Source organism: Umbelopsis ramanniana, assembly GCF_025399195.1.
Source record: "Umbelopsis ramanniana AG unplaced genomic scaffold K450scaffold_7, whole genome shotgun sequence".
NCBI classification, from domain to species: Eukaryota; Fungi; Mucoromycota; class Umbelopsidomycetes; order Umbelopsidales; family Umbelopsidaceae; genus Umbelopsis; species Umbelopsis ramanniana.
The window spans coordinates 249,920-271,869 of NW_026252093.1; the positions used below are offsets into that span (position 1 = coordinate 249,920).

General features: G+C 42.8%; 11 protein-coding genes across 11 annotated transcripts; 6 read left to right on the plus strand and 5 right to left on the minus strand.

Moving 5' to 3' along the window:
• Positions 1 to 41: 41 nt before the first annotated feature.
• K450DRAFT_268849 (uncharacterized protein) lies at positions 42 to 2,836 on the minus strand (the record flags this gene model as incomplete). The annotated part of the gene is made up of 3 exons (XM_051592896.1): positions 42 to 1,909; positions 2,011 to 2,372; positions 2,439 to 2,836. 3 exons carry the CDS (start codon positions 2,834 to 2,836, stop codon positions 42 to 44), a joined length of 2,628 nt encoding a protein of 875 aa, XP_051447914.1.
• Positions 2,837 to 5,250: 2,414 nt separating this feature from the next.
• On the plus strand, positions 5,251 to 6,206 carry K450DRAFT_225416 (uncharacterized protein). The gene is made up of 3 exons (XM_051586374.1): positions 5,251 to 5,672; positions 5,744 to 5,813; positions 5,884 to 6,206. The coding sequence occupies exons 1-3, from the start codon at positions 5,320 to 5,322 to the stop codon at positions 6,115 to 6,117; spliced, it is 657 nt and encodes a 218-aa protein (XP_051447915.1). The 5' UTR covers positions 5,251 to 5,319; the 3' UTR covers positions 6,118 to 6,206.
• Positions 6,207 to 6,550: 344 nt separating this feature from the next.
• K450DRAFT_264776 (uncharacterized protein) lies at positions 6,551 to 7,448 on the plus strand (the record flags this gene model as incomplete). Its single annotated transcript, XM_051592779.1, has 2 exons — positions 6,551 to 6,877; positions 6,951 to 7,448. 2 exons carry the CDS (start codon positions 6,551 to 6,553, stop codon positions 7,446 to 7,448), a joined length of 825 nt encoding a protein of 274 aa, XP_051447916.1.
• Positions 7,449 to 7,527: 79 nt separating this feature from the next.
• Positions 7,528 to 8,357, minus strand: K450DRAFT_225421 (uncharacterized protein). The gene is made up of 3 exons (XM_051586375.1): positions 8,135 to 8,357; positions 7,907 to 8,076; positions 7,528 to 7,841 (listed from the first exon to the last, which is right to left on the minus strand). Exons 1-3 carry the CDS (start codon positions 8,156 to 8,158, stop codon positions 7,607 to 7,609), a joined length of 429 nt encoding a protein of 142 aa, XP_051447917.1. The 5' UTR covers positions 8,159 to 8,357; the 3' UTR covers positions 7,528 to 7,606.
• K450DRAFT_225428 (uncharacterized protein) lies at positions 8,358 to 9,285 on the minus strand. Its single transcript, XM_051586376.1, has 4 exons — positions 9,082 to 9,285; positions 8,853 to 9,011; positions 8,668 to 8,775; positions 8,358 to 8,598 (listed from the first exon to the last, which is right to left on the minus strand). The coding sequence occupies exons 1-4, from the start codon at positions 9,151 to 9,153 to the stop codon at positions 8,557 to 8,559; spliced, it is 381 nt and encodes a 126-aa protein (XP_051447918.1). The 5' UTR covers positions 9,154 to 9,285; the 3' UTR covers positions 8,358 to 8,556.
• Positions 9,286 to 11,957: 2,672 nt separating this feature from the next.
• On the plus strand, positions 11,958 to 12,722 carry K450DRAFT_157893 (uncharacterized protein; the record flags this gene model as incomplete). Its single annotated transcript, XM_051583987.1, has 1 exon — positions 11,958 to 12,722. A coding segment is annotated over one exon (765 nt), but the record flags the coding sequence as incomplete, so codon positions are not given.
• Positions 12,692 to 13,602, plus strand: K450DRAFT_225430 (uncharacterized protein). Its single transcript, XM_051586377.1, has one exon. It carries the CDS (start codon positions 12,711 to 12,713, stop codon positions 13,101 to 13,103), a length of 393 nt encoding a protein of 130 aa, XP_051447920.1. The 5' UTR covers positions 12,692 to 12,710; the 3' UTR covers positions 13,104 to 13,602.
• Positions 13,603 to 14,870: 1,268 nt separating this feature from the next.
• K450DRAFT_155266 (uncharacterized protein) lies at positions 14,871 to 15,593 on the plus strand (the record flags this gene model as incomplete). The annotated part of the gene is made up of 1 exon (XM_051583967.1): positions 14,871 to 15,593. A coding segment is annotated over one exon (723 nt), but the record flags the coding sequence as incomplete, so codon positions are not given.
• A 35-nt stretch (positions 15,594 to 15,628) lies between these two features.
• K450DRAFT_225432 (uncharacterized protein) lies at positions 15,629 to 18,836 on the minus strand. The gene is made up of 13 exons (XM_051586378.1): positions 18,656 to 18,836; positions 18,489 to 18,574; positions 18,232 to 18,422; positions 17,941 to 18,162; positions 17,789 to 17,870; positions 17,634 to 17,718; positions 17,265 to 17,574; positions 16,984 to 17,202; positions 16,590 to 16,922; positions 16,416 to 16,526; positions 16,241 to 16,351; positions 16,096 to 16,174; positions 15,629 to 16,026 (listed from the first exon to the last, which is right to left on the minus strand). Exons 1-13 carry the CDS (start codon positions 18,802 to 18,804, stop codon positions 15,878 to 15,880), a joined length of 2,127 nt encoding a protein of 708 aa, XP_051447922.1. The 5' UTR covers positions 18,805 to 18,836; the 3' UTR covers positions 15,629 to 15,877.
• An 18-nt stretch (positions 18,837 to 18,854) lies between these two features.
• K450DRAFT_225449 (uncharacterized protein) lies at positions 18,855 to 20,118 on the minus strand. Its single transcript, XM_051586379.1, has 7 exons — positions 20,077 to 20,118; positions 19,796 to 19,999; positions 19,586 to 19,724; positions 19,448 to 19,525; positions 19,348 to 19,380; positions 19,086 to 19,287; positions 18,855 to 19,019 (listed from the first exon to the last, which is right to left on the minus strand). The coding sequence occupies exons 1-7, from the start codon at positions 20,108 to 20,110 to the stop codon at positions 18,969 to 18,971; spliced, it is 741 nt and encodes a 246-aa protein (XP_051447923.1). The 5' UTR covers positions 20,111 to 20,118; the 3' UTR covers positions 18,855 to 18,968.
• Positions 19,738 to 21,528, plus strand: K450DRAFT_225462 (uncharacterized protein). The gene is made up of 6 exons (XM_051586380.1): positions 19,738 to 20,302; positions 20,402 to 20,609; positions 20,680 to 20,973; positions 21,039 to 21,129; positions 21,190 to 21,438; positions 21,504 to 21,528. The coding sequence occupies exons 1-5, from the start codon at positions 20,210 to 20,212 to the stop codon at positions 21,293 to 21,295; spliced, it is 792 nt and encodes a 263-aa protein (XP_051447924.1). The 5' UTR covers positions 19,738 to 20,209; the 3' UTR covers positions 21,296 to 21,438; positions 21,504 to 21,528.
• Positions 21,529 to 21,950: the final 422 nt, after the last annotated feature.

Consider the following 21,950-nt stretch of genomic DNA (forward strand, 5'->3'; position numbering starts at 1 on the left):
GGGATATGCTAAGATAGTGAACGAAACGAATAAGCCAAGTGTCATGACCTGTTTCGATAAAGCGCTAGAGGAACATCATCATCCTCGGATGCGTGCTGTCCTTCCAAGCCAAGTGAATTGAGTATGTCATCGGTGAACGAGTCAAAACTTGACACCTCTGACAATATGGGAGGTCCGGGTATCGGGGGTAAAGGATGTGGATTGAGTGGATTGACCGGTGCTGATTCCGAAGTGGTAGCTTCGTGAGTAAAAGTGGTCTGCTGGGATGGTTGATAATGCTGATTGGGAATAGGGGAATATCGATTATCACTAGGTCGTTTGCTTGTCACCAATTGTGAGCCATGAGGCAAATTAGGTTGACTTTTGGTCTGAGGCAAACGTTCATCGACGTCTTTCGCGCGTGGTGCAGCTTTCGGAGCGGCAAACGTTACGTGCGTGCCTGTCTTGTCGCTCTCTTCGATCTGACCATCACCTTGTGCAGATCCTTCAGATATAGGCGGTAGCCATCGGGGTTGGTGATGTTGCTGTTGTTGTATTTGCTTCTTTTCAATGATTTCTTGTCTTCTCTTCTTGCTTGCACTGATGAACCTTCCAACTTTGCCTAGCTTTGCTGGCGTCGCTTCCTGCTCTTCCTGGTAGTTATTTTGTGAATGAATGATGAAAGATGATGGGGGTGGTGATTCTGGTGACGCAGTATGTTCAGACTGTTGAGGTGAAGCCTGCTGCCTTATCTTCTGACCATTGATGATGGACAGATACCAGAACATCAGATTTGAGATTAAGACTTGATGATGAAGTGGGCGCCGGGGATTCGACAGCTTGTAATGCGACAGTCGGTAGATAGCACGCTCTACATGCACCGGAAACCTGGAAAAGTCGTCATTGGCGACGTTAATCTCATTTGACTTTGCCGATTTCTTCACCATAACCGAAGAACCGTTTATATTCGCTTTCTGAGCTTTGGAATTCGTTCGTTGGAATAGATGAGATAAACCAAGCTTCTTTGCCGGATTTGAAAATATCTCGTTTGTGTCTTTGAGTTTTGATTTGGATGACCCAGTGCTTGAGGCATTGCTAGCAGTCGATATTGTTGAAGATGACGAAGGTACCCTTTGTAAACTACTGCTAGTCAGGTGCTGCTGCTGCTTCTTCTTCGGTTTATCATCTGACAAAAATTTGAAGGACCATGAGGATCGTTTCTCTGGTTTGGATGGGCTAGACGATGATTTGCTACTCTTGCTATCCGTTTTTGCCAGTGTAACATTTGTCTTTGCTTTCAACACAGTTTGGTTGTCAGGCTGTGTCTTGTGCTCAATTGTGAAGGTAGGAATGATAACCTCAAGTTGCTCTTCTGGTGCCTGAGTTGTGGTGGGGATATTTACATGCTCAGTGGTTGGGGCAATTACCTCGGCTGTCTCTGCGATCACATTTTCGTCTTGGATATGTGATGGAATTGCATTTTCCGTCACGTCGGGTTTAGTAGCTTTTGCCGCTTGTTGCTGGTTTTCCTCGGCTGCTATACGTGAAAAAACTTCGGTCTCGGCGTCATGAACTCGCGTGATGATGCCTTGCTGAGATTCAGCAGGCTCATACTCCGGACCGCCAAAGTCGATAATTTCACTTATGCTAACAGGTCTATCTTGTAAAGTGATTCCTCCTGGAGGGACGACGCCGAAACGTTCGGGATAATCACTAGGTTTTGCATGAATGGACTGTGAGCGGCGGTTACCAAATCGTCTTCCTGCCTCTCCTGGTTGAGATCCAGATAAAGATGTTCGTCGTATCCTAGTCCTAGCTGCTCGCCTTAGTAGTGAGCCTTCCACTCGAGGCACAATTACCGGTGATTCGTCTGTTGCAGATGAATGCCGATCGAATATCAGAGTTTGAGACGATGTGGATGGTTGCCTACCTAAAATGGTTAAGCATAGTACAAGTGTTAATTGGTAAATTACTGTTTTTGTAACGAAGGAGCTTCCAAGCCAAAAAGAAAAAGCTATATCGCTTCCTTACCGACAGTGGATGTAGGCGAATAAAGACTAACGGTCCTTCGTATTCTACCATTATTCGTCGTAACTGTAGAATCTGGTTCTGTCTCTTCCTGCTCTTCTAAAATGGGGTGTTCAGCGACATTAGAGGTGAATGGCTGCGATTCTGGAACACTCGTGGTCGAACTGTGTGTTTGACGACGTTGTCGTGAATGCTCCTTTGATTGCTCGTCATCGTCATCTTCTTCACCTGGCAAATATGAAACCGCAAGAATCGATCGCTTCCGACGCACACGCAGTTGCCCTTTTCCTCGTATTACACCGTGAGTCTGTAACCAATTTGCAAACTCAGCCGGAGCAATCTCTGGGTGCTGTTCGGCTGGTACCCTACACCGACGGGATGGTGAGATATTACGTACTGGGTCGAAAATACACATAGATTACATAACCTACCAAAAAAGTCGAGAGGGATTGGTCGTTTCTATATTGTAAACTTGTTTGCCTTCATCTTCTTCATCCATAAGTGAGGAAATAGTGGTGGTATTCGACATTATAGACGCAGAGTCTTCCGTGTACGAAGTTGCTTCATCTTGATAATCGGCCGAAAGATGCTCTCTAGTTGCAGATTGCTCATCCCGGTCTTCAGTTCGAACTGGGCTGATAGGCGGAATATGACCTTCTGCTTTGGCTTCCATGTAGATGCCTGAATCCGACTTCTTGGAAGAAGCATCCACATTTTCGTCACTTTTTTGATCGTGGTTGTCATGGATGGTGTTATTATCGGTGAGATTGGCGGATGCCTGATTCAGCGCCTGAGTTGATAGTTCCTGAGCGTCAGTTCTCATATCCATTGGACAATAGGCATTATTGAGAATTATTTAGATATAATTAATTTTTTAGGAAGGAAATAAAAAAAAAAGCTGGATGAACGAAAGGGTTAAGTACGGCGGGATAATCTTCCATATCAAATTTGATGATGACGATCCAGTATCCTCCGACCTTCTTTATTTATACACTTAGAAAATATGCGGGCCAATGATCTCCCTGAAAGGTTCATATCAGTCAGATCGGTGTACCGTATTGAACGTTGAACAGAGGAAAAGGCAGTGAAAGGGATACAAACATCATCATGATCGTATGTAAATTAAGGTTTAGGAAAAGGTATCATTTTATTATTTTAGGTATATGATGGGTTCCTAAGTTCTACTTGCCAATATATGATTTCCTACATGAACGAAGAATAGCTTCATTAGTAATAGCTTCTTATAAAAAGTTGAACGTATGTGCATTTCGTAACTAAGAAAGCCAGCATGAGTATCACCCACGAGGGGTAGCTGAGCCTTCAACTCTTTCGAAACTTCGACTACGACCTATTAGAGGACGTCCAAAACGGTCGCAACCTCTGGGCGGTCAAGCCAGTTCATTCTTCCACGATTGTAACGGGCATGCCATCATTGAGCAAAACCCCTAGAGGTCTTCGACAGCTGCCCTGACTTAATTGTGGTATGGGATATCAATAAAACTGATCAAAGTACTTACATAAAAAGTATTGCGAAAATAAAAAAACAACACGGTGGAAAAAAGAAAATTTTCCTTACAGTACAATTTTTATACCAATTTGTTGTGACTGTTCAATAGACCATGAAATCCTCCATGGGGTTGAACAATACGTGCACTTTCCGCTTCCTAACTAACAATTATGAGCAATCATACTGAACCACCAGTCGGCCTTGCTTCCATTCTGGACAATGACCTTTACAAATTTTCGATGCAACAAGTTGTTTTCAAAAACTATCCAACAGCTCGCGTATCGTACAAGTTTACCAACCGCACTAAATCTATGCAACTGAATCAGCAGGCTGTGGATTGGCTGAGTGAGCAAATCAAACGTAAGGCACATGCGTAGAGAAAAAGAATTTTGAAATAATTCCATATTAAACACATTTGTATCATCTCCAAATTGTAATAGGCTTAAAGAATCTGAAGTTGAAGGATGATGAATACAAGTATCTATCTCAACTTCCATTTATGGACCAAGACTACGTCGATTATCTCAAGGCTTTTACATTTAAGCCTGACGAGCAAGTTCATTTCCACCTTGATCCTCAGACGAGAGATTTTGACTTGGCTGTGACTGGATTATGGTTAGATACTATCTTGTATGAAGTGCCACTTTTGGCCCTCATTTCAGAATCCTATTTCCTGTTTGTCGACACCGATTGGAATCATGACGGACAATATGAAAATGCATACAAGAAGGCAGAAGCGCTTTTGAGTAATGGGTGTAAATTTTCTGAGTTCGGTACTCGCCGTCGCCGAGATATGCAGACTCAGGATACCATCATGCACGCTATGCTGGATGCCGAAAAGAAATATGTCAAGAAATGCGAAGAGCAAGGTGAAAAGCCGAAAGGCTGCGTGAGTGGAACGAGTAATGTTTCCTTAGCCAAAAAATATAACATTGCACCTATCGGAACAGTTGGTAAGTGCTAATTCATCGCAGTATCGGGTATCTTGAATTTACATGCTGAAAGCAAGTTGCATTTGTGCAGCCCACGAATTCTTCATGGGTATTTCGGCTTTAGAAGGCATTGAAAATGCCAATAAGAAGGCGCTGGCTCGTTGGTTGGACATTTACAAAGGTGCACTGGGTATCGCATTGACCGACACCTTCCGCACAGAAGTTTTCTTCCGCGATTTTGACCATGATTTAGCCAAAGCATACACAGGTGTTCGACAGGACAGTGGTGATCCATTGAAGTTTGTGGATGCCATGGTTGACCATTATCGCAAGGTGGGAGTTGATCCTAACACCAAGGTCATCGTATTCTCGGATGCTCTAGATGTCAACAAGGCGATCCAGCTCCAGGAGTACTGCATCAAAGCTGGAGTCAACTCTAGTTTTGGTATAGGCACCCACTTCACCAACGATTTCAAAAAGTACAGCAATCCTAGTCAACGAAGCGAACCCATGAATATGGTTATCAAAATGAACTCCTGCAACGGTACTCCGGTAATCAAACTCAGTGACGACGTCTCGAAGAATAGTGGGGACTCAGATTTAGTTTCCAAAATCAAGACGAAGCTGGGACTGCAAGATTGATAATATAGATAGCTTTGATAGAAGCAGAGAGTGATGTAAATTCCCACCTCTTGTAGATGACCATTTTAATTGCATTGAGTTCCTTATTTTTCATATTTACCCCCCTTGAACTTAAAGTGTGATAATCGTGCTGAGTCAGTTAAAAGTCAGAGGAAGCCAACGGTCGGACTCACCGAGCCCACTAAAACACAATTCTGCAGATACCTTTTTCATCTCGTTCCCTTGAATTTCATGTCCATAGAAAACACAGTTCCAATTGCCAATGAACCTCCCCATATTGTCACCAATGGGGTGGATGTTGCTACCGTCGAAATCCTAGACCAGACGGAAGCACCTGAATCCGACGAAGATCACAATGCGAGACTGGAACGAGAAATGGTCGCACTTCCCATTGTCAATAAGCTCCGCGACGATCCCAACATCACTGAAGTTGTCGCTTATGGTCACTTGCCACCTTCGGCGTACCAGCATTCATTGACAGCCAGTACCCTTCGGGGCCGTGGAAAAATTGCTATCCGGCCATTGAAATTTTTCAATAAAGAGAAAACAGAGTGCTACATGATATGCCACCTTGGAAGGTCACTGTGAGTATGAAGCCATAGCATATGGTAATGTTGAAACAGAATAATCGTATTAATATTATCATTTTTCTTAGATGCGGGCATGATGGTATTATCCATGGCGGTATGCTTGGAACATTGTTGGATGAGCATTTAGCCTACGTAGTGAGTATTTTTACGAATTGATAACCTTTTTGGTGCGGAAGCTCGTTTTTAACTTCGACACTCTTTATAGACTGTTCCCAGCTTACCAAATCACACGGGCTTCACTGCTCGTTTAGAGGTCAATTACCGTGCCCCTGTTAAAGCAGATCAATGGGTCATAGTTGGCGGCAAATTAGATTATGTGGACGGCCGTAAAGCCTGGGCAGACGCCTGGGTAGAGGCCATAGATCAGAGCATTAAATATACTGAAGCTCGTGCTCTGTATGTTAGCCCTAGACAGCCAATGGCTAAAGTAGAATTCTAGATAAGACTTAGTATCCAAATCTCATTATAAACATCATTCAGCACCTCATATTCACAAAGCTATCAGTGATCGATAAAGTTACAAATGACACATGATACTGTACAAAAGGCACGCTTTGAACAATGAAAAAAAAAAATTCTGTAGGGTTGACAGTACGATAACCCGACTCCGAGCTGGCGGAATTTTAAAATAGTTGGCTGTAATTTGTCCCAAGGCACCCAACGGCTGGGGAACAACATTTGATCTTTTGAATGTGAATCCACTCACTTTGGGGCATCAAGCTGGCCGAACCAACGCTTTAAGTGCACGGAAAGCGGTAACTTCAGCTGAGTTTATTGGATCAATTTTTTTTTCTTGTAAGCAGAACCTTTAAAACTCATTATCTTCTTCCTTAGCCCTTCGTTTTCTCTTCTTCTTCAACCGTATAATCACCATGCAAGATTTGGACAAATTGACTCCTATTCCTGGGATCCCTTTCCCCGAATACTACGAGTTCTTCATGGATTGGAAGACCCCAATTGCGTTGGCTGCTACTTACGCCATCGTCATTCATACCCTCAACCCAAAAACCTCCAAGGCTTCCCGTGTTGAAGCCAAAAACAAGGGCATCAAGGATGTTTCCAAGAACTCAGGTCCCTTGATGACTGGCTTCGTTTTCATTCATAACCTTCTTTTGGCCATCTATTCCGGCGTCACATTCGTCAATATGGCCCTTGCTCTTCACAAGACTGTTCACCGTGATTTGCCATTCAAGGATATTGTAAGTGTTTTATTCAAGTATTCAACTGGTTTGGGTCAAGGATGAGGTGAGCTGATATTATTGCTTTGACTAGTTCTGCGATAAGGACAGCTTTTTGTGGGATAATGCGCTCGGTTATTGGGGTTATCTTTTCTATCTCTCCAAATACTATGAAGTGATCGACACAGCTATCATTCTGCTCAAGGGTCGTCGCTCTTCTCTTTTGCAAACCTATCATCACGCTGGTGCTATGATCACTATGTGGTCAGGTATTCGCTACCAAGCAGCTCCCATTTGGTTGTTCGCCACCTTCAACTCCTTCATTCACACTGTCATGTACACCTACTATGCCTTCACTTCTATTGGCTTCCATCCCCCTGGCAAGCGTTATCTTACTAGCATGCAGATCTCTCAATTCTTGATTGGCACAACTTTGGCCGTTTCCTACTTGGTTCTTCCCAACTGTCTTGTTACACCTGGAAAGCGCTTGGCTGTCATGATCAATGTTGGTTACCTTTTGCCATTGACATACCTTTTCGTCGACTTCGCTAAGAGGACCTATGGTGCTAGAAAGGCCAAGAAGGTTGAGTAAGTCATGCAGCCTCAGGGGACTTGTAAAAGCGCTTGCTTTTAAATCATAGTCGGAACAAGCAAGCTTTCCTCGGATTTCAAACAAGGTGCAACCCCCTTAAGCCAACATCATATTCGCCGCACAATATATTTTCCTCTCACAATGTACAATAGCTCGATTCAAGATACAACATTTCCTACCCTACAAGTCAACCAAAATATCCATAGTTGGCTACAGAAATCCTTGCAAATAAAAAAAATAAAAAATGTTGCAGTCAATATGTGATTATACATGTATATGAGGATGGTCAGGTATGCGTTGTTGCCCTTGCTCATTGCAAGGGAATACACCGCGGATATGAAGCATATGGATCGATGATAAGGTGCGTGATTACTGCTATGGCTGCAAACATAACTGTCATCTACGGATTGTGGTCAGGGCACAAGAGGCAGAGTTTCAATTAAAGTGAACAGAGCTACCTTTTGTGTAATTTCTGCCTGATGGTTCTATAACATGGTTGCACGGCCAATTCATCTTCTATTATTGATGCTTTCTGCATCCATCGATGCATCACTGTCATCGTCAATATTACTTCTTTTTTTGAGGTGAATCTTTCGTGAATCGGCAATAGCTTTACGAACATGTTGAGCTAAAGGAGAGTCGATTTTAGTATTGTATTAAACAGACGATGGGCGTAGTTGACGTACCTGCCCCGCGAACGTCGTCTGCATTGACACCGCAGGCTTTCAAAAACAATGCTTCGCCATCCAGCATTTGAAGATATTCTTGATGTGTTTGAAAGAGATCCAATCGACGTTGAACTGCTTTCACAGAGTTTTTCACCATCATACTAGTCTTTGCTGGCTGTACCCATCCTCGCACTCGCATGAAAACTCTGCCACTACTACTTTCTACTTTGAACGCTGTTTGAAACGGTTTGCGAGGTCGGATTTTTGCTGCCTTCAGTTGCTTTGGTTTGGGAGGCGTGATATCCATAACGTGACTTGGCATAGGGAAGCGGGTTGCGGAGTCGCGATGTTTTCCCGATTGCGGCCGTATATCCAATGAAGCTGCATATCGCTTAGATGGCTATATGTGTTGTATTTAAGTATGAAAATTTCAGAAACGATCACAGTACCATTGCAAAACATACATTGCTTATTCGTTTGATCTGAATAATTGTAAGCAAATCAGCTTTTCACACCACAAATCCAGTTACATGATGGCCATTTATACATACTTTGTTTCTAACAAAGGCCAGAGGGCCAATGCGTCCCATACCCAGATCTACAAGTTTATTGTAATAACGAGAGTCTCCAGCCAAAGCTTCGCGAATAATAATCAAAGACTAGCGTTCCGTTAATAGTTGAATAGCGTTGATTGACGATGTCAATGGTTAGGAGGTCAAACCAAGCTATTGCTTACTTTCTCAGCTTCATGTATAGCCTTCAAGGAACGATCAATCGATGTCTCACGGTGGTGGTAGTGAAATCTTTCAGAAATGGTATTGCGTAAAAACATTCGTACTTCTTGTTCTTCGAACTTTGCAGATTCTCGTAAAAGGCATCTATACAGTGCGCGAGTCTGCATGAAGAACGAATGAGTTTGGCAAATGGATGATACCAGTCCCGAAGGAACCTTGGCCAAACCGTACCTTAAACGGTATATCATAGCCCAGTCCAGGCCTCAATTTGTGAAAGTGTTTCCATGCCGGTGCGATATTCATGTCTTTCGCATTAGATCTCGAAAAGTCGACTTCTGTTTTGCCCAATTTGTCTATGAAAATTAAGGATTGGCAGTCTCGCGTTCGCTTCTTCAGCGGAGTTGATCATCATCTTGCAGCAAGGTGTAGTTTATGATTATGTGTGTGCTATAAAATTTAGCATAAATCTGATGGTGGGCGATTAGTTTATGAAAGAAAAGGTCATGTTAGGACTTTCTGTAGCGGTATCTGTACATCGTTCATTAAATTGTCTGTAAGAGGCGCTGCGCCATCTTACACAGGTCAGATTACACACTAGATCATCACATTCACTCGACATTTTTCTATTATTAAAGGAATTAAAAGTGTTTAATGTCATACAGCATATTCAAATTATTACCTACAGAGCGACCTACATAACAGAGATGTGCGCCGATGTAGTATCGACACAGCAGTCGAATGGGGCCGCCAAGTTCTTATTGTGTTAATGGCGACAATAGTCGTGAAAATGGTTACCTATTGACACAACAATACTGTCTAAACAATAAAACGGGGGTTTCTTTGTTTAAATTTATCCAATGAATCTAGTTTTCTTGCCATAACGCGTTCGCTTCTTTTAGACTTTAAGATGCAAATTGAGCAGTAGTTAGAGATGGTCAACCTATTGTTGACCCGGAGACTCATAATCACTATCGACTTCGCCTGTCAAGATAAATAAGAAATGAATACCTGTATTTCAAAATATTACTTCAAAATATTACTTCACAATATAACATGCAAAAGTCTTTCAATCAAGTGGCTAACTAGGTTTTGATGAGCCAAAAGCCCTATCTAGAGAAACAGAGATCTCGTTGTCGAATTACTCCGCCCTTTCAAAAGAAGTCAATCAAAATTGTTGAAGCACACGGACAAGAACGCCTATTATGTCAGTAAAACTGGCTATTGGCTAATGTTTGAATTGAAAAAAACCGACACTATGGACCAGTTGCGCGCGCGGTTACAGCGCGGTAGATGCCGTACAATTTTGAAATTTGATGATTATTACTTTGCCCGTTTTTGTCTTAGTACCATTACCAAGATCACGGATACGCACTGTCTTTAATTTTGTTTGTTGCTAGCAATGAACAACCGTATTACTGAAAAAAATGTAAATGAAAATGTCATATGCCGAACTTGCGGTATACAGGAAATGGATTGGCGTCTTAGACCCTGTATTACCATAAGATAGGTAGACTAGGTTGACTTGTCATACCTGGGAGATCGTGTGCGTAGTTCGTTTGCAGGGTTCACAAGTTCAGGGACTACAAGTCCATACTTTCTCCAAGATTAAAATAACCTTATTCAAATTCACTTGGTGCTTGCCGAACAATCGGTACATAACAACTGTGCCATTTGTGTTGAATCTACAAGTCACGTAAAAGAAAGCCATTCGTCAACAGGCAAAATGCTCTCCCACATTGCTATTTCACCTGAGGCTTGTACGAGGTTCACCTGCATGATTCCTATGAATATAACGCCACATTGAATCATAAGAACAGGCAAGAAGTACCAAGATTACACGTCTGGGTTTTTATCCCAGCTGCACAAAGTAATTTTCATTATGCCACTGAACACAAAATCTTTGAACTCAGGCAGTGAAAGGGTCGTGAGAGCGGCTGGATGCCCGCCTAAAATTACACCGCTTTCATTTCCACCATCGATGAGCTTATAATGATAAGTTTTCGTTGCTATCTTTGACATGAATCAGAAAACATTATTAAAAGCAAAGGCAAGTCTTAATGATGGATTAATGGGGTGAGTAGGCTAAGTCATATCGACTTGAGAAAATCCATTGTTGCACCGATCGTCAGGGTCAGTCTGCTGAAGCAAGCGCTTTTTGGGAAGATTTTAATTTGCTTTTATCCTCCATTGCACAAGAAATTGCCCATGCGACTCCTCACCGCCTACTTCTGTGAGATAACGAAATCACCGCAAAAAAGATAACTTGATCTAGTGAGCGAAAAGCCGTTCGATGATGAACTACGAAACCCATTCAGCATAATTAAAATTCATTCTGTTTATCGCAGATCGTAAGTAGAAATTGATATTTAGGGACTGGGATGAATGTAGATTCCTGAGTGGGAGCAATTGCACATACGGTAGTTAGGCTTGCCTGTGTCACTTGATAGATATAAATGCCCATCCTTACGCATTACTTACCGCTTATATTCCTCGCTTGTGTATCGTAGGGGTTTCATCAGGGTCTTCCTTCAGATATCACATTGTGTAGTACATAGGTGGCATTGTGATTACGACGGGCTGCCTATTACGCAAACGAATTCCTGAACTGGCGTTTGGTTTTTGTATAACAAAAGACCCTTTAGACCCTCAACGTAGTACATGCATCTTAAGGCCGACAAAGAGTATATAAGCCGTGAATTTATACGATCATGCCGAGTATTCTTCATTACAAGTTCTCTCCAGAGCCCAGTGTCCTTTCATTAAACAAATACATATACTCTCAATGAAATTGCTTGCTTTGTCATTCATTGCGGTTGCTCTTGCCGGCTTTACCAGCGCCAAACCTGCTGTTCCTTTTGATGCCGTCCACGGTCACAAGCTGCGACCAAAGCCAGCCAAGACATCGGCTGCTGCTGTCGCCGCCCATCCTAAAGTTCTTGCTGCTGCTGTTAGCGACGGTAATACTCCATTCTCTCTTACCGGACCCAAATTTGTCAGCTATATTGACAATACCGTAAGTGACTTTTCTCTCTATTGCCGTTTGGTGCGATGGTCCAGGTCCAACATGTAATGAAGCTTGTTCTAATCCGATGTCCCAATAGAGCGGTTCTACTGCTGCAGCTTCATTTGCTGTTCCTGGGTCTGCTCCTGCTAATGACTACAACGTCATCATTCTTGGTTTCTGGTTGGACCAAGGTCTTTACGATAGTGGTTACAGTTGGGCACAACTTGACGCCACTACTCGTCAAACCTACCTTGATGCCATCCATGCATCTGGCAAAAAGCTGTTGATCAGTGCCTTTGGTGCCGCAGAATGGCCTACCTCTGGAGGAGTTAACCCCACTACCAGTGCAAATAACCTTGCTGCTATCGTCAAGCAATACGGTTTCGATGGTTGTGACATTGATTGGGAAGATAACAACGCTATGGATGGAGGAACCGGTGAGGCATGGTTGATCACCTTCCAGACTGCCCTCCGTGCTGCTCTTCCTTCCGGTCAATATCTTATTTCCCATGCTCCTCAAGCCCCTTACTTCTATGTTAACAAGGCTCAATACCCTAACGGAGCATACCAAACTGTTCACAAGCAAGTTGGTAGCAGCATTGATTGGTACAATACTCAATTCTATAACCAAGGCTCTAGCAGCTATGACACATGCGCAACTCTATTGAACACATCTGGTGGTGCTTTCCCCGGCACTTCGCTTTTCGAGATCATCGCCACTGGTGTCGATTCCCATAAGCTATTGATCGGTAAGCCAGCCACTCCCGCAGGAGCCACTAATACTGGATATATGGCTCCTAGTGCACTTGCTGCCTGTCTTAGCCAAGCTAGCGCTCAGGGATGGTCTGCTGGTGTCATGCTTTGGCAATATACTTTGGATACCTCCGGCTCTATTATCGGACAATTGGCTCCTGCTGTTTCCGGCTCTAGCAGCGGTGGCACTACTACTACTACCACCAAGCCCGCCACTACTACCACTACCACTACCACCAAGGCTACCACCACCACCACCACCACCAAGGCTACCACCACTACCACCAAGGCCACCACTACCACCACTACCACCACTGCTTCAGCCACTGCTACTGGCTCATGCACTGCAAGTAACAATGGTGCCATGAACTGCATAGCAGCTGGTACCAGCGCCCAATATCAGACTTGTGTTAATGGTGGATGGGTTACCCAAGCTTGTGCTTCCGGTACCGTTTGCAAAATGAACGGTGCTTCTATCTACTGCGACTATCCTTAGATGTGGAAAAAAAATTTATAGTATTTCAAATCACAGTAATAAATTCTTCTTATTTATGTTTGCATAATTCATATCGATGATTGAAATGAGAACGTTATGAGCGGCGACTGCTTGAAAGAAACAAGAGTTCATACAAGAGTTACGTTGAATGCCTTTGAATAATCACCGTCATTGTAGAATTCAGCATGGATGCTTCTTAGAATCAATAGCTAATGTCCCTAAGAACACCCACCCCGTTCGATTACCAAGGTACTTTTCAGGTTTTTTTTTTTCAATTGGGAGACTCAGAGCACTCGTGACCTTGATTGAGAAATGGGCCAGCTACAATGTGCTGCGCTGGTAAGCTAACCATTTTGTGGGTTTTCAAATGGGAAAAAAGTTTCTGTTGTGTTTGTGCTACCGCCAGTGCATTTCCACCGGCTTTCCCCTGTAAAAGCCGGTGGCTTTAAGCACCAGCTAAGTTTATCATCAATGGACAGTCTTTCAATATTGTTTCAACAACCATGATGTATCATGAATCGTCACTGCAACATGACATTTGCAAAATAAACACTTCCATGCACTGTTTAATATCACTCATTCAGATGAGGTGTACAAACCTAAATTATATTAGATTGCATACCGTAAGACTGCATACGGGTAGGTATCTGGGAGAGCCCCATCTTTTTTGTAGCCAGTATTTTACCGATTGTTACCCACTCCTAATTTTTTGGCCACATTATTTTGTAATCGAAGTAATTCCAAAATTTGTAGATGAAGCTGCTCATGCAATCCGTTAAATAGTCAAACGATTAGCATTCAAAAACCCAAAAAGACAAAAGTCTGTTAGCGTACGATATGATGGACACACATCCAATAGTTAGGAACAGCCTTACAGCGCGCATCGGCCATTCTGGGTAAACTAATTACAATAGCAATGAAAACCATCCCTCGTCTACCTTTTCATCTTTATAGTCACCGTAATTATTGTATCAATGAACCGACATGCTTTCTCCATAGGCCAACCATCATCTGGAAGTGGAACCAAAATATAGCGAATGGAAAATGTTGCATATTTGAAGCACCATCAGTTTATAATTGAGAAATTTACTTTCGCATACGTAAAACAGCATTGCGGCTCATTTTACTCGTCCAACCAGAATGACCAGTCGTAATGAGATCAGCGGTTTTGGGCCCTGTTGAATCTAGCCGGAAAAGCTCTGGTACCAATTACATTGTGTTGTTTAACCCTCTATGCCAGAAATTCATATCAGGGTCCTCTCACGAGATATCGAATTCGAGTAACACACTGTGTGGTCTGATATTATTACTGGCATAATTTAGTCAAGTGAATTGCTAAACATGTATTGGGCCCGTATAACCTGTAGCATCCCTTTCGACGATATGATATCGTACTTTTCTAAATGAAACGATGATTGGGAACGAAGAATCAGAAAATAAAATATAAATAGGGTATTGTTCGGCTTCTAGCAGATGCTATCACTAAACTTCGATCACACAATGAAAACCGCAGGTCTATTTCTCGTTGCTGCCGCCTTCATAAGCACAATATTTGCTAAACCAACTCCCCCATCTGCGGCTGTCCATGGTCATAAAATAAGAGCTCCTGCTACAAACAATTCGACTACCAAAGCAGTTTCAGCTAGTAAGATTGCGGAACTCTCCACTCCATTCTCAACCTCTGGAACCAAGTTTGTAACCTACATTGATAACACAAGCGGATCAACAGCTGCTGCTTCATTTGCTGTTCCCGGAAGTGCTCCTGACAATGACTACAACGTCATTATTCTTGGTTTCTGGCTAGATCAGGGTCTTTATGACAGTGGCTACAGTTGGGCACAGCTTGACTCTGCTACACGCCAGTCTTATCTGGATGCAATTCACGCAGCAGGAAAGAAAATTTTGATCAGTGCCTATGGTGCAGCTGAATGGCCAACCACCGGAGGTGTTGACCCAACAACCTCTGCCAAGAACCTCGCTGCTATTGTCAAACAGTATGATCTCGATGGCGCTGACATTGACTGGGAAGACAACAGCGCTATGGATGCAGGAACTGGCGAACAGTGGCTAATTACTTTTCAAAACGCTTTGCGTGCTGAACTTCCTTCTGGAGATTATCTTATTTCTCATGCCCCCCAGGCTCCTTACTTCATTATCAACACTGCTCAGTACCCCAACGGTGCTTATCAAGCTGTACACAAGGAGGTTGGCAGTAGCATCGATTGGTATAATACTCAATTCTATAACCAAGGAAGTAGTGGCTATGATACGTGTACGACCTTGCTAACGCAATCCGGTGGAGCTTTCCCTGGTACTTCACTGTTTGAAATTATCGACAGTGGTATCGATTCTGACAAGCTATTGATTGGTAAACCGGCCACTCCAGCAGGAGCAACGAACACTGGTTACATGGACCCTAGTGCTCTAGCGACCTGCCTTAGCCAAGCCAAAGCTCAAGGATGGGATGCTGGTGTTATGCTATGGCAGTATACCCTGGATTCATCTGGTTCCATTATTGGCGAATTGGCATCAGCTTTGTCCTAAATCCCAGATCAAAACTGGAGACATTGATATTGAACTATAGTAACTTATTCAAAGAACACTGTTGTAGCAACCTACTGGTTACGAATTGTCTTTAATAAAAAAAATAAGGCTGGGTCATTTGCTACCGCACCCTTTCATGTTAGCTTTGTTATGTGCAGTTATGTTATACAGAAATGTTCTAATAACCTCCTTGATAGCTAGCTAGAAGAATTGAAAAGCAGTACAGCTAATTATACTTCTTGCATATCGGAGAGGCTGGTAAGTTGGCTTAATGCCGTCCTCGCACGATCTCGAACGTCACGCTCCGGATCGCTCTCCATTACCTTCAACTTTTCTTCCACACCGAGGTCCTTAAGTATGACAAAGCATTCTGGAAGTACTGTGATAGAATTAGCCTCTCGATTTTTATAATCATCGTGGCAGCATCAATCCTCTTTTTTTTTTTTACCTTTGTCCTCATTGTCTGACCAAGTCAAATTAATGATGCACCAAGCTGTAGAGCTTCGTATGGAAGCTTTTTCGTGCGACTGTAACAAGGATGGGCCATTAGATACTGTTTGAAATCCATTAAAATTCATTTAGCAGCTTCATACCATGTGTCGGACGATGCTCTGCATAAGTTCTGGTCGTTTGAGTAGAGCTGACTTGTGCTGACTGCTTCCTACAGCGATATTGACAAGTGTATATAATGCCGGTTCTAAGGTCTAGATTCATAAACTTTTAGTCATTTTGTCAATACAGCTCTTGAAGGAAAACATAACAACTTACTAGAGATGCGTTGTCTCCACCGTCATCAATCATCATGCTATTGGTCAACCTCCTTTCCAAAATATCAAGCAGCTGGTTCTCGCCAATACCGTTGAATACATCATCAATATCCTAAAGTCATAGTCAGCTGACCGAGCGTGAACACAGCTGATGCCATCGCTCTTTCTTAATTACCTCTTTTGTTCCACAAGCAAGATTTCGCACAAGATCCAGAGCTTGCTCTTGCACTTCCAAAGAAGAATCGTTCAACAGTTCAATAAGATAGTCATATCCCAATTGTTGCATCACGGTTCGCTTGATCTCAGAATCTGCACTGTATAGCAGGTTCTTCAGTGACCAAACCGAATTTAATTTTAGGGCTGCGTTGTCGGAATGCGTGAATTTAACAAAACTAGCCAGTCCTCCTTCTTCAATGACGGTCTTCTTCATGGGTGAGAAATCCAAAATCATATTACATAGGGAACCGCATGCGGCGGCTTGGACGACAGGAGATCCATCGTCAAGCAGCTGCTATAATTATTTCAGATTTCATCCTAAATTTTCAGAGTGCTGGTTTCGACCAACGTACCTTCAATAGTGGACTGATCACACCGGCATCCACAAGGTGAGTTCGCAGATGTCGAACACTACGTGAAAGTGATTTTATACATTGACACGCCGCCAGTCGAATAGCTGGATTGTGACTGGACATAGCTCCAACAGCATAAGGTAGGATTTTTGAGTTGATGGCTTGAGTCCTGCATTCTTCTCTTAGCAAACAAACAGCGGCAAGCGCGATGAGACAATTCTGCAAAGTATCGCTGTAAATACATGTAGCGCTCAGAAGTCACAGTAACCAAATGTATGTACCTCTTTCACTTTTTCCTTGGATGCAACCAGTCCGCCAGAGCCTTGCACTCCTATCCGATGCTCATTAGTCTCATCGTCTTCCTTAGAAACGCTCGCTAGTATAGAGGCAAGGTTTGGGATGGCATCGGCTTCATATGCCGCCTTTTGCATGGTCTCACTATCTTTAACCAAATCAGCCATAATCAAAGGAGCTTTTTCTTGAACCAAAGTATTGTCTTCCTTCAACAATTTAATCAAGGTTGGTAAAACGACGAGCACAATATCCGAGAAAGGCTCTGGGAAAACATCCGCTCTATAGATATTAGTCAGACTATGGAATAAAGCGTTAGCTGATGTTACCTTGAATTTTCATAGTAACAGGATTCCTACCAAGTCGCCGCGGCCAAACGCATACTCTGGCTCTTGTCTCTTACTAAATCCAGCATGGTAGTCAAAGTCATCTGTCCGAATGGAGCTGTGCACCAGAAAATATGAGATGGCGAATGAATGATGTGCAATCTCGGTATTGCAGCAAGCAGCCTTACCTCGTGCATTGAGCGAAGCTCTTGATATATCGATATTCTCGCGGCATAACGATGAAAAAGCGTCCAAAGCAGCTTCCTGTGCCTACATAAAGATTTGAGTCAGACTATACGCTTTTCTTATAGAGTAGTTCAATAAGGTAAAAGCAGTATACCTTTGTGTATCCAGAATGTAACAACGCAACGAGCGGTTCAATCACACCACACTGACTAAGGAATGTTTGCTCTTCATGTGTTGTACAGCAACGTGCAATGATAGATGTAGTAAGCTCCGCAATCATCACAAACGACGCAGTCTGTGAAGCTTGATTTGCTTCTTCGCTGATAGCAGCTGTAGTCACTTTAAGGATAGTCATGATGTTGTCCAGGCGGTTGCTCTTTACGTAGTTAAAGTCCTTATGTGAGATGGGAAGATAACCTCACTTTCAATCCTTAAAAAAACTCACCGTATAGATATCTTTTTTGTACGCTTTTCCAGAAGAATAAATAGCCTTCAATGCACGGGTAGCCGCCTCTAGCATCTTGATGTTTTGTTCCACTGCAATTGCTGGTGGAGTGTCGCTTGGTAACGTCAGTGCATTGAGCAATTGTGGTATCGCACCGGCCGCTATTATCTGCGATACAATTTCATCATTCCCTAAGCAAATCAATCATCAATTTAGAGGACAAATAGAACGCAGCACGGTTGTGTTCCTCCACCTACCATGTGCGAAGCTGCCCAGAATAGTCGCCGCTTGCATACGAAGATCTTCGGAGACGCCATTTGAAGGGGACAGTAGCTGAACAAGTCTATATACATGAAAGTTAGGCTCGATTGGAGATTGATTTCAGTGGTGCCGCACTTGAGTATAACATCCAAAGAGAACGTACCTATGAATAATGCCTGAATTCGCATACTGTGCTTTTTTCGTTCTGTTCCCAATGATAGAGTTTTTCACAATTTTTAGAGCTCTATAGACTTGAACAGGGTCATTGCCTTGCAGTTGTTGAATAACATCTTCAAATTTGGCCAAAGTCATCGCCAAAGTGTTGAGAGATCTGGATACAGTTGCTAAAGCGTTCAGAGTAATTTTCTCCAGTGTTGGAAACCTTGAATCAGCGTCGGAATTACAATTTCATGCAATTCTCCTTCGCTTGATGAAGCAGGAATATTTTTATTCAGTCTTCACACAGTCTAACTAAGCTATGGAATATGGGAGAAAAGATGACGGGCATTTTCTCCGGTAATTCTAATCTATAATCGCAAACATTCATGAATATCGAAAGATGGTCAATGGATAGTACAAGCAGGTCATCTTACCACTTCCGAAACATCTATGTCCTTTATGCGAGCAATTTCTTGCGCCGATATAATTGCATTTGCTGGCTGGTTGTCGTCGCCTTTGGTCGGACCCAGGGCAGGGGAATCTGTCTCTAGCAAAAGATGTGATAAAGGTAAAGACGATACTAATTTTTGTTTCTGAGGTGATCGTATAATAGACGGTGGCACTGAGAAATAGTACCTGTCAATGGTATCAATATCTGTTCAAATAAACAGGCATCAGACTTTGTCGAAATCTTACCCTGCCTCTACACCTTTCAGAGCATGTGAAGCTCTGAAATTCAAGACAGTGTTAGCCGGTTCGCTGCACAAAGCTCCATGTTCCGGAATTTGGTACTTACTTGCCATCAAACGCATGCAACACTGCCCTTTTGGCACCTGCTTTCTGTAACTCTTCAATAGCATAGTGTCCAGCAGACCTAGAGTTAAACATTAACGCCGTTGAGCGAAAAAAACGAGAAGGCCCACCAGAGTATTACCGTGAATGCACATTGAGCGGCAGATCCGCTTTGATGGCTAGTTCTATCTGTTTGCGAAAAACTTGTGTTTGGATATCACGATAGTGCTCTTCTGGCATGTCTTTGTTTCTCACTATATGAGGAGAAAAATCTAAACCGACTAATCACGCATTGAATGTAAGTTGTCGGACACTTTCCACACAATGTGATTACGATAAATCAGATTTATACCTTCGCCTACACAACAAATTTGCTTGTCGTCGATACATTTGCGGACGTATGGTAGAAACTTTTCGAAATCGTCCAAAGTAACAGAGCGTTCGATCTGTTCGTCGTTTTCATTGTATGTTTGCACCGGGTGTAAGCCAACTCCAGCTAGGATCAGACCGTTCGACTGAGCAGCCAGCTTCAGCACTTTGGGTGCGTCTAATAAACCTTCAGAGACGCTGACTATGGTTTGAATGTTGGCCTTTCGAGCATTGCTTAATATGATTTCAAGGTTATTCACTGACCCAGGAGGAAAGTTGTCTTCATGCAAGTGTGCATGACAGTCAAATATGCCATAATCTTGCATCTCATAAAATATGAAGTGGGGCAAGTGGACTGCTCAGCACAGCATTTATCCCAAAAATATTCGATTGAACCATGAAGCGTTCGCGTCCGCGCCAACGCCAACGCCCAGAAGAGCGGTACGATGTTGACGGATCTATCATTAAGAGCAAGGTGCCATATAAGAAAGTATGGAATCTTCGAGAAATAGTAAGGCCAATGTCGGCGATCTGCCAAAAGTTTATTTGGTTCTGGCGTATATCTTCTTAACCTCATAATGTAATGTAGTTAGATAATCCGGAAATGAAAGCAACAGCTTTAAAAGAAGCGCAAGACTATATAAAGACAGCAAAACCCGCTCCATCTGAAAGCCAGCAATCCTCTGAGCAGCTACCCTGGAGTGATACAGCCGACGACATCTTCTTCTCCAAAGAGAAGCGTGGCCTCGCCACATTCTTTCTCCGGAGAGGCTCACCTAGATATGATGAATTCAAAGGTAAATGTCTACACCGATATATGGGATGATGGCCAATTTCGCGGAATGGTGGTACTGACAATATCGTCAGGGTTTTACCGCAAGTATAGCGGGCTTCGGCAATGGAAAATTCGATCCGAAAACGAGACTATGTCAGCTACATCAACAGGGCACGCTTTGAAAGACGAGAGCGAAACAATCCGAAATGCTGTGATCCTGTTTCACGATTACTATCGAAAGCAGCAAGCAGCACAAAAGGCAAAAATTGAAAAGGATAGAGGCAGCCTGCCTATAACAAAATATGAGAAAGCCATTGTACATACACTACGCAAGCACCGGGTGTTGCTAATCGCTGGCGACACCGGCTGCGGAAAAAGTACACAAGGTAGACGTTGTTGGGTAGCTATTGACGGAATTAAGACGAATTCATACTAAGTTTAAAGATCACAGTACCACAGATGCTGTTGAAAGCCGGCTTTGATCACATCGCGTGCACTCAGCCTAGAAGGATAGCCTGCTCATCACTGGCAAAACGCGTAAGGTATATGTATTACAATCAGCTTCCTGTTTAACTTTGATATGGCTACTAATATCATAGTAGCTATGAAACAATGAACGAGTACGGATCAGAAATTGCATATCAAGTTAGATTTGAAGGAACATCAACTGCAAAAACTAGAGCGTTGTTTCTCACCGAGGTAAGATAATCAACTACTGTTTAGTATTGCAATCCGGTTTCTCTGAAGCCGAATGACTTAGGGTCTACTCCTCCGCCAATATGCGAATGATCCGCAATTATCAAAATATGATGTTATTGTTGTTGATGAAGTCCATGAGCGACATTTGATAGGTAATAATCAGAGGAATTGACGCCCATTATCTAGTGAGATATTGACCTTGTACTTTGGCTTGAAGGGGATTTCTTGCTTGGTATCTTGAGACGTCTGCTGAAGGAACGTGAGGACTTGCACGTAGTACTGATGAGTGCTACCTTGAATGCCGAACTGTTTGCTCAGTATTTTGATGCTCCTGCAATCATGGTAAGTAGCGAGATGGAAAGTTGATGACTTCACCATCATTGATCAATACAATGTAGGTGCCAGGCAGAATGTTTGATGTAAAAATAATGTATATGCCAAACGAAAAGGATGACAAAAACCTTGTTGATGAAACGGAATATCGAAAGCGACAAAGTCAGGAGATTAAGGTATCATAACGTCCATTGAAGTAGGCATCATATAAATTTCAATATTCATAATGAGACTTTCAAATGGCAGACCTCAATACCTAGTCGATCGGAGCGAATTTCAGCAGGTAAGCACTATTGATCTGTTGATATCTATCAAGTATACCAAATAATGT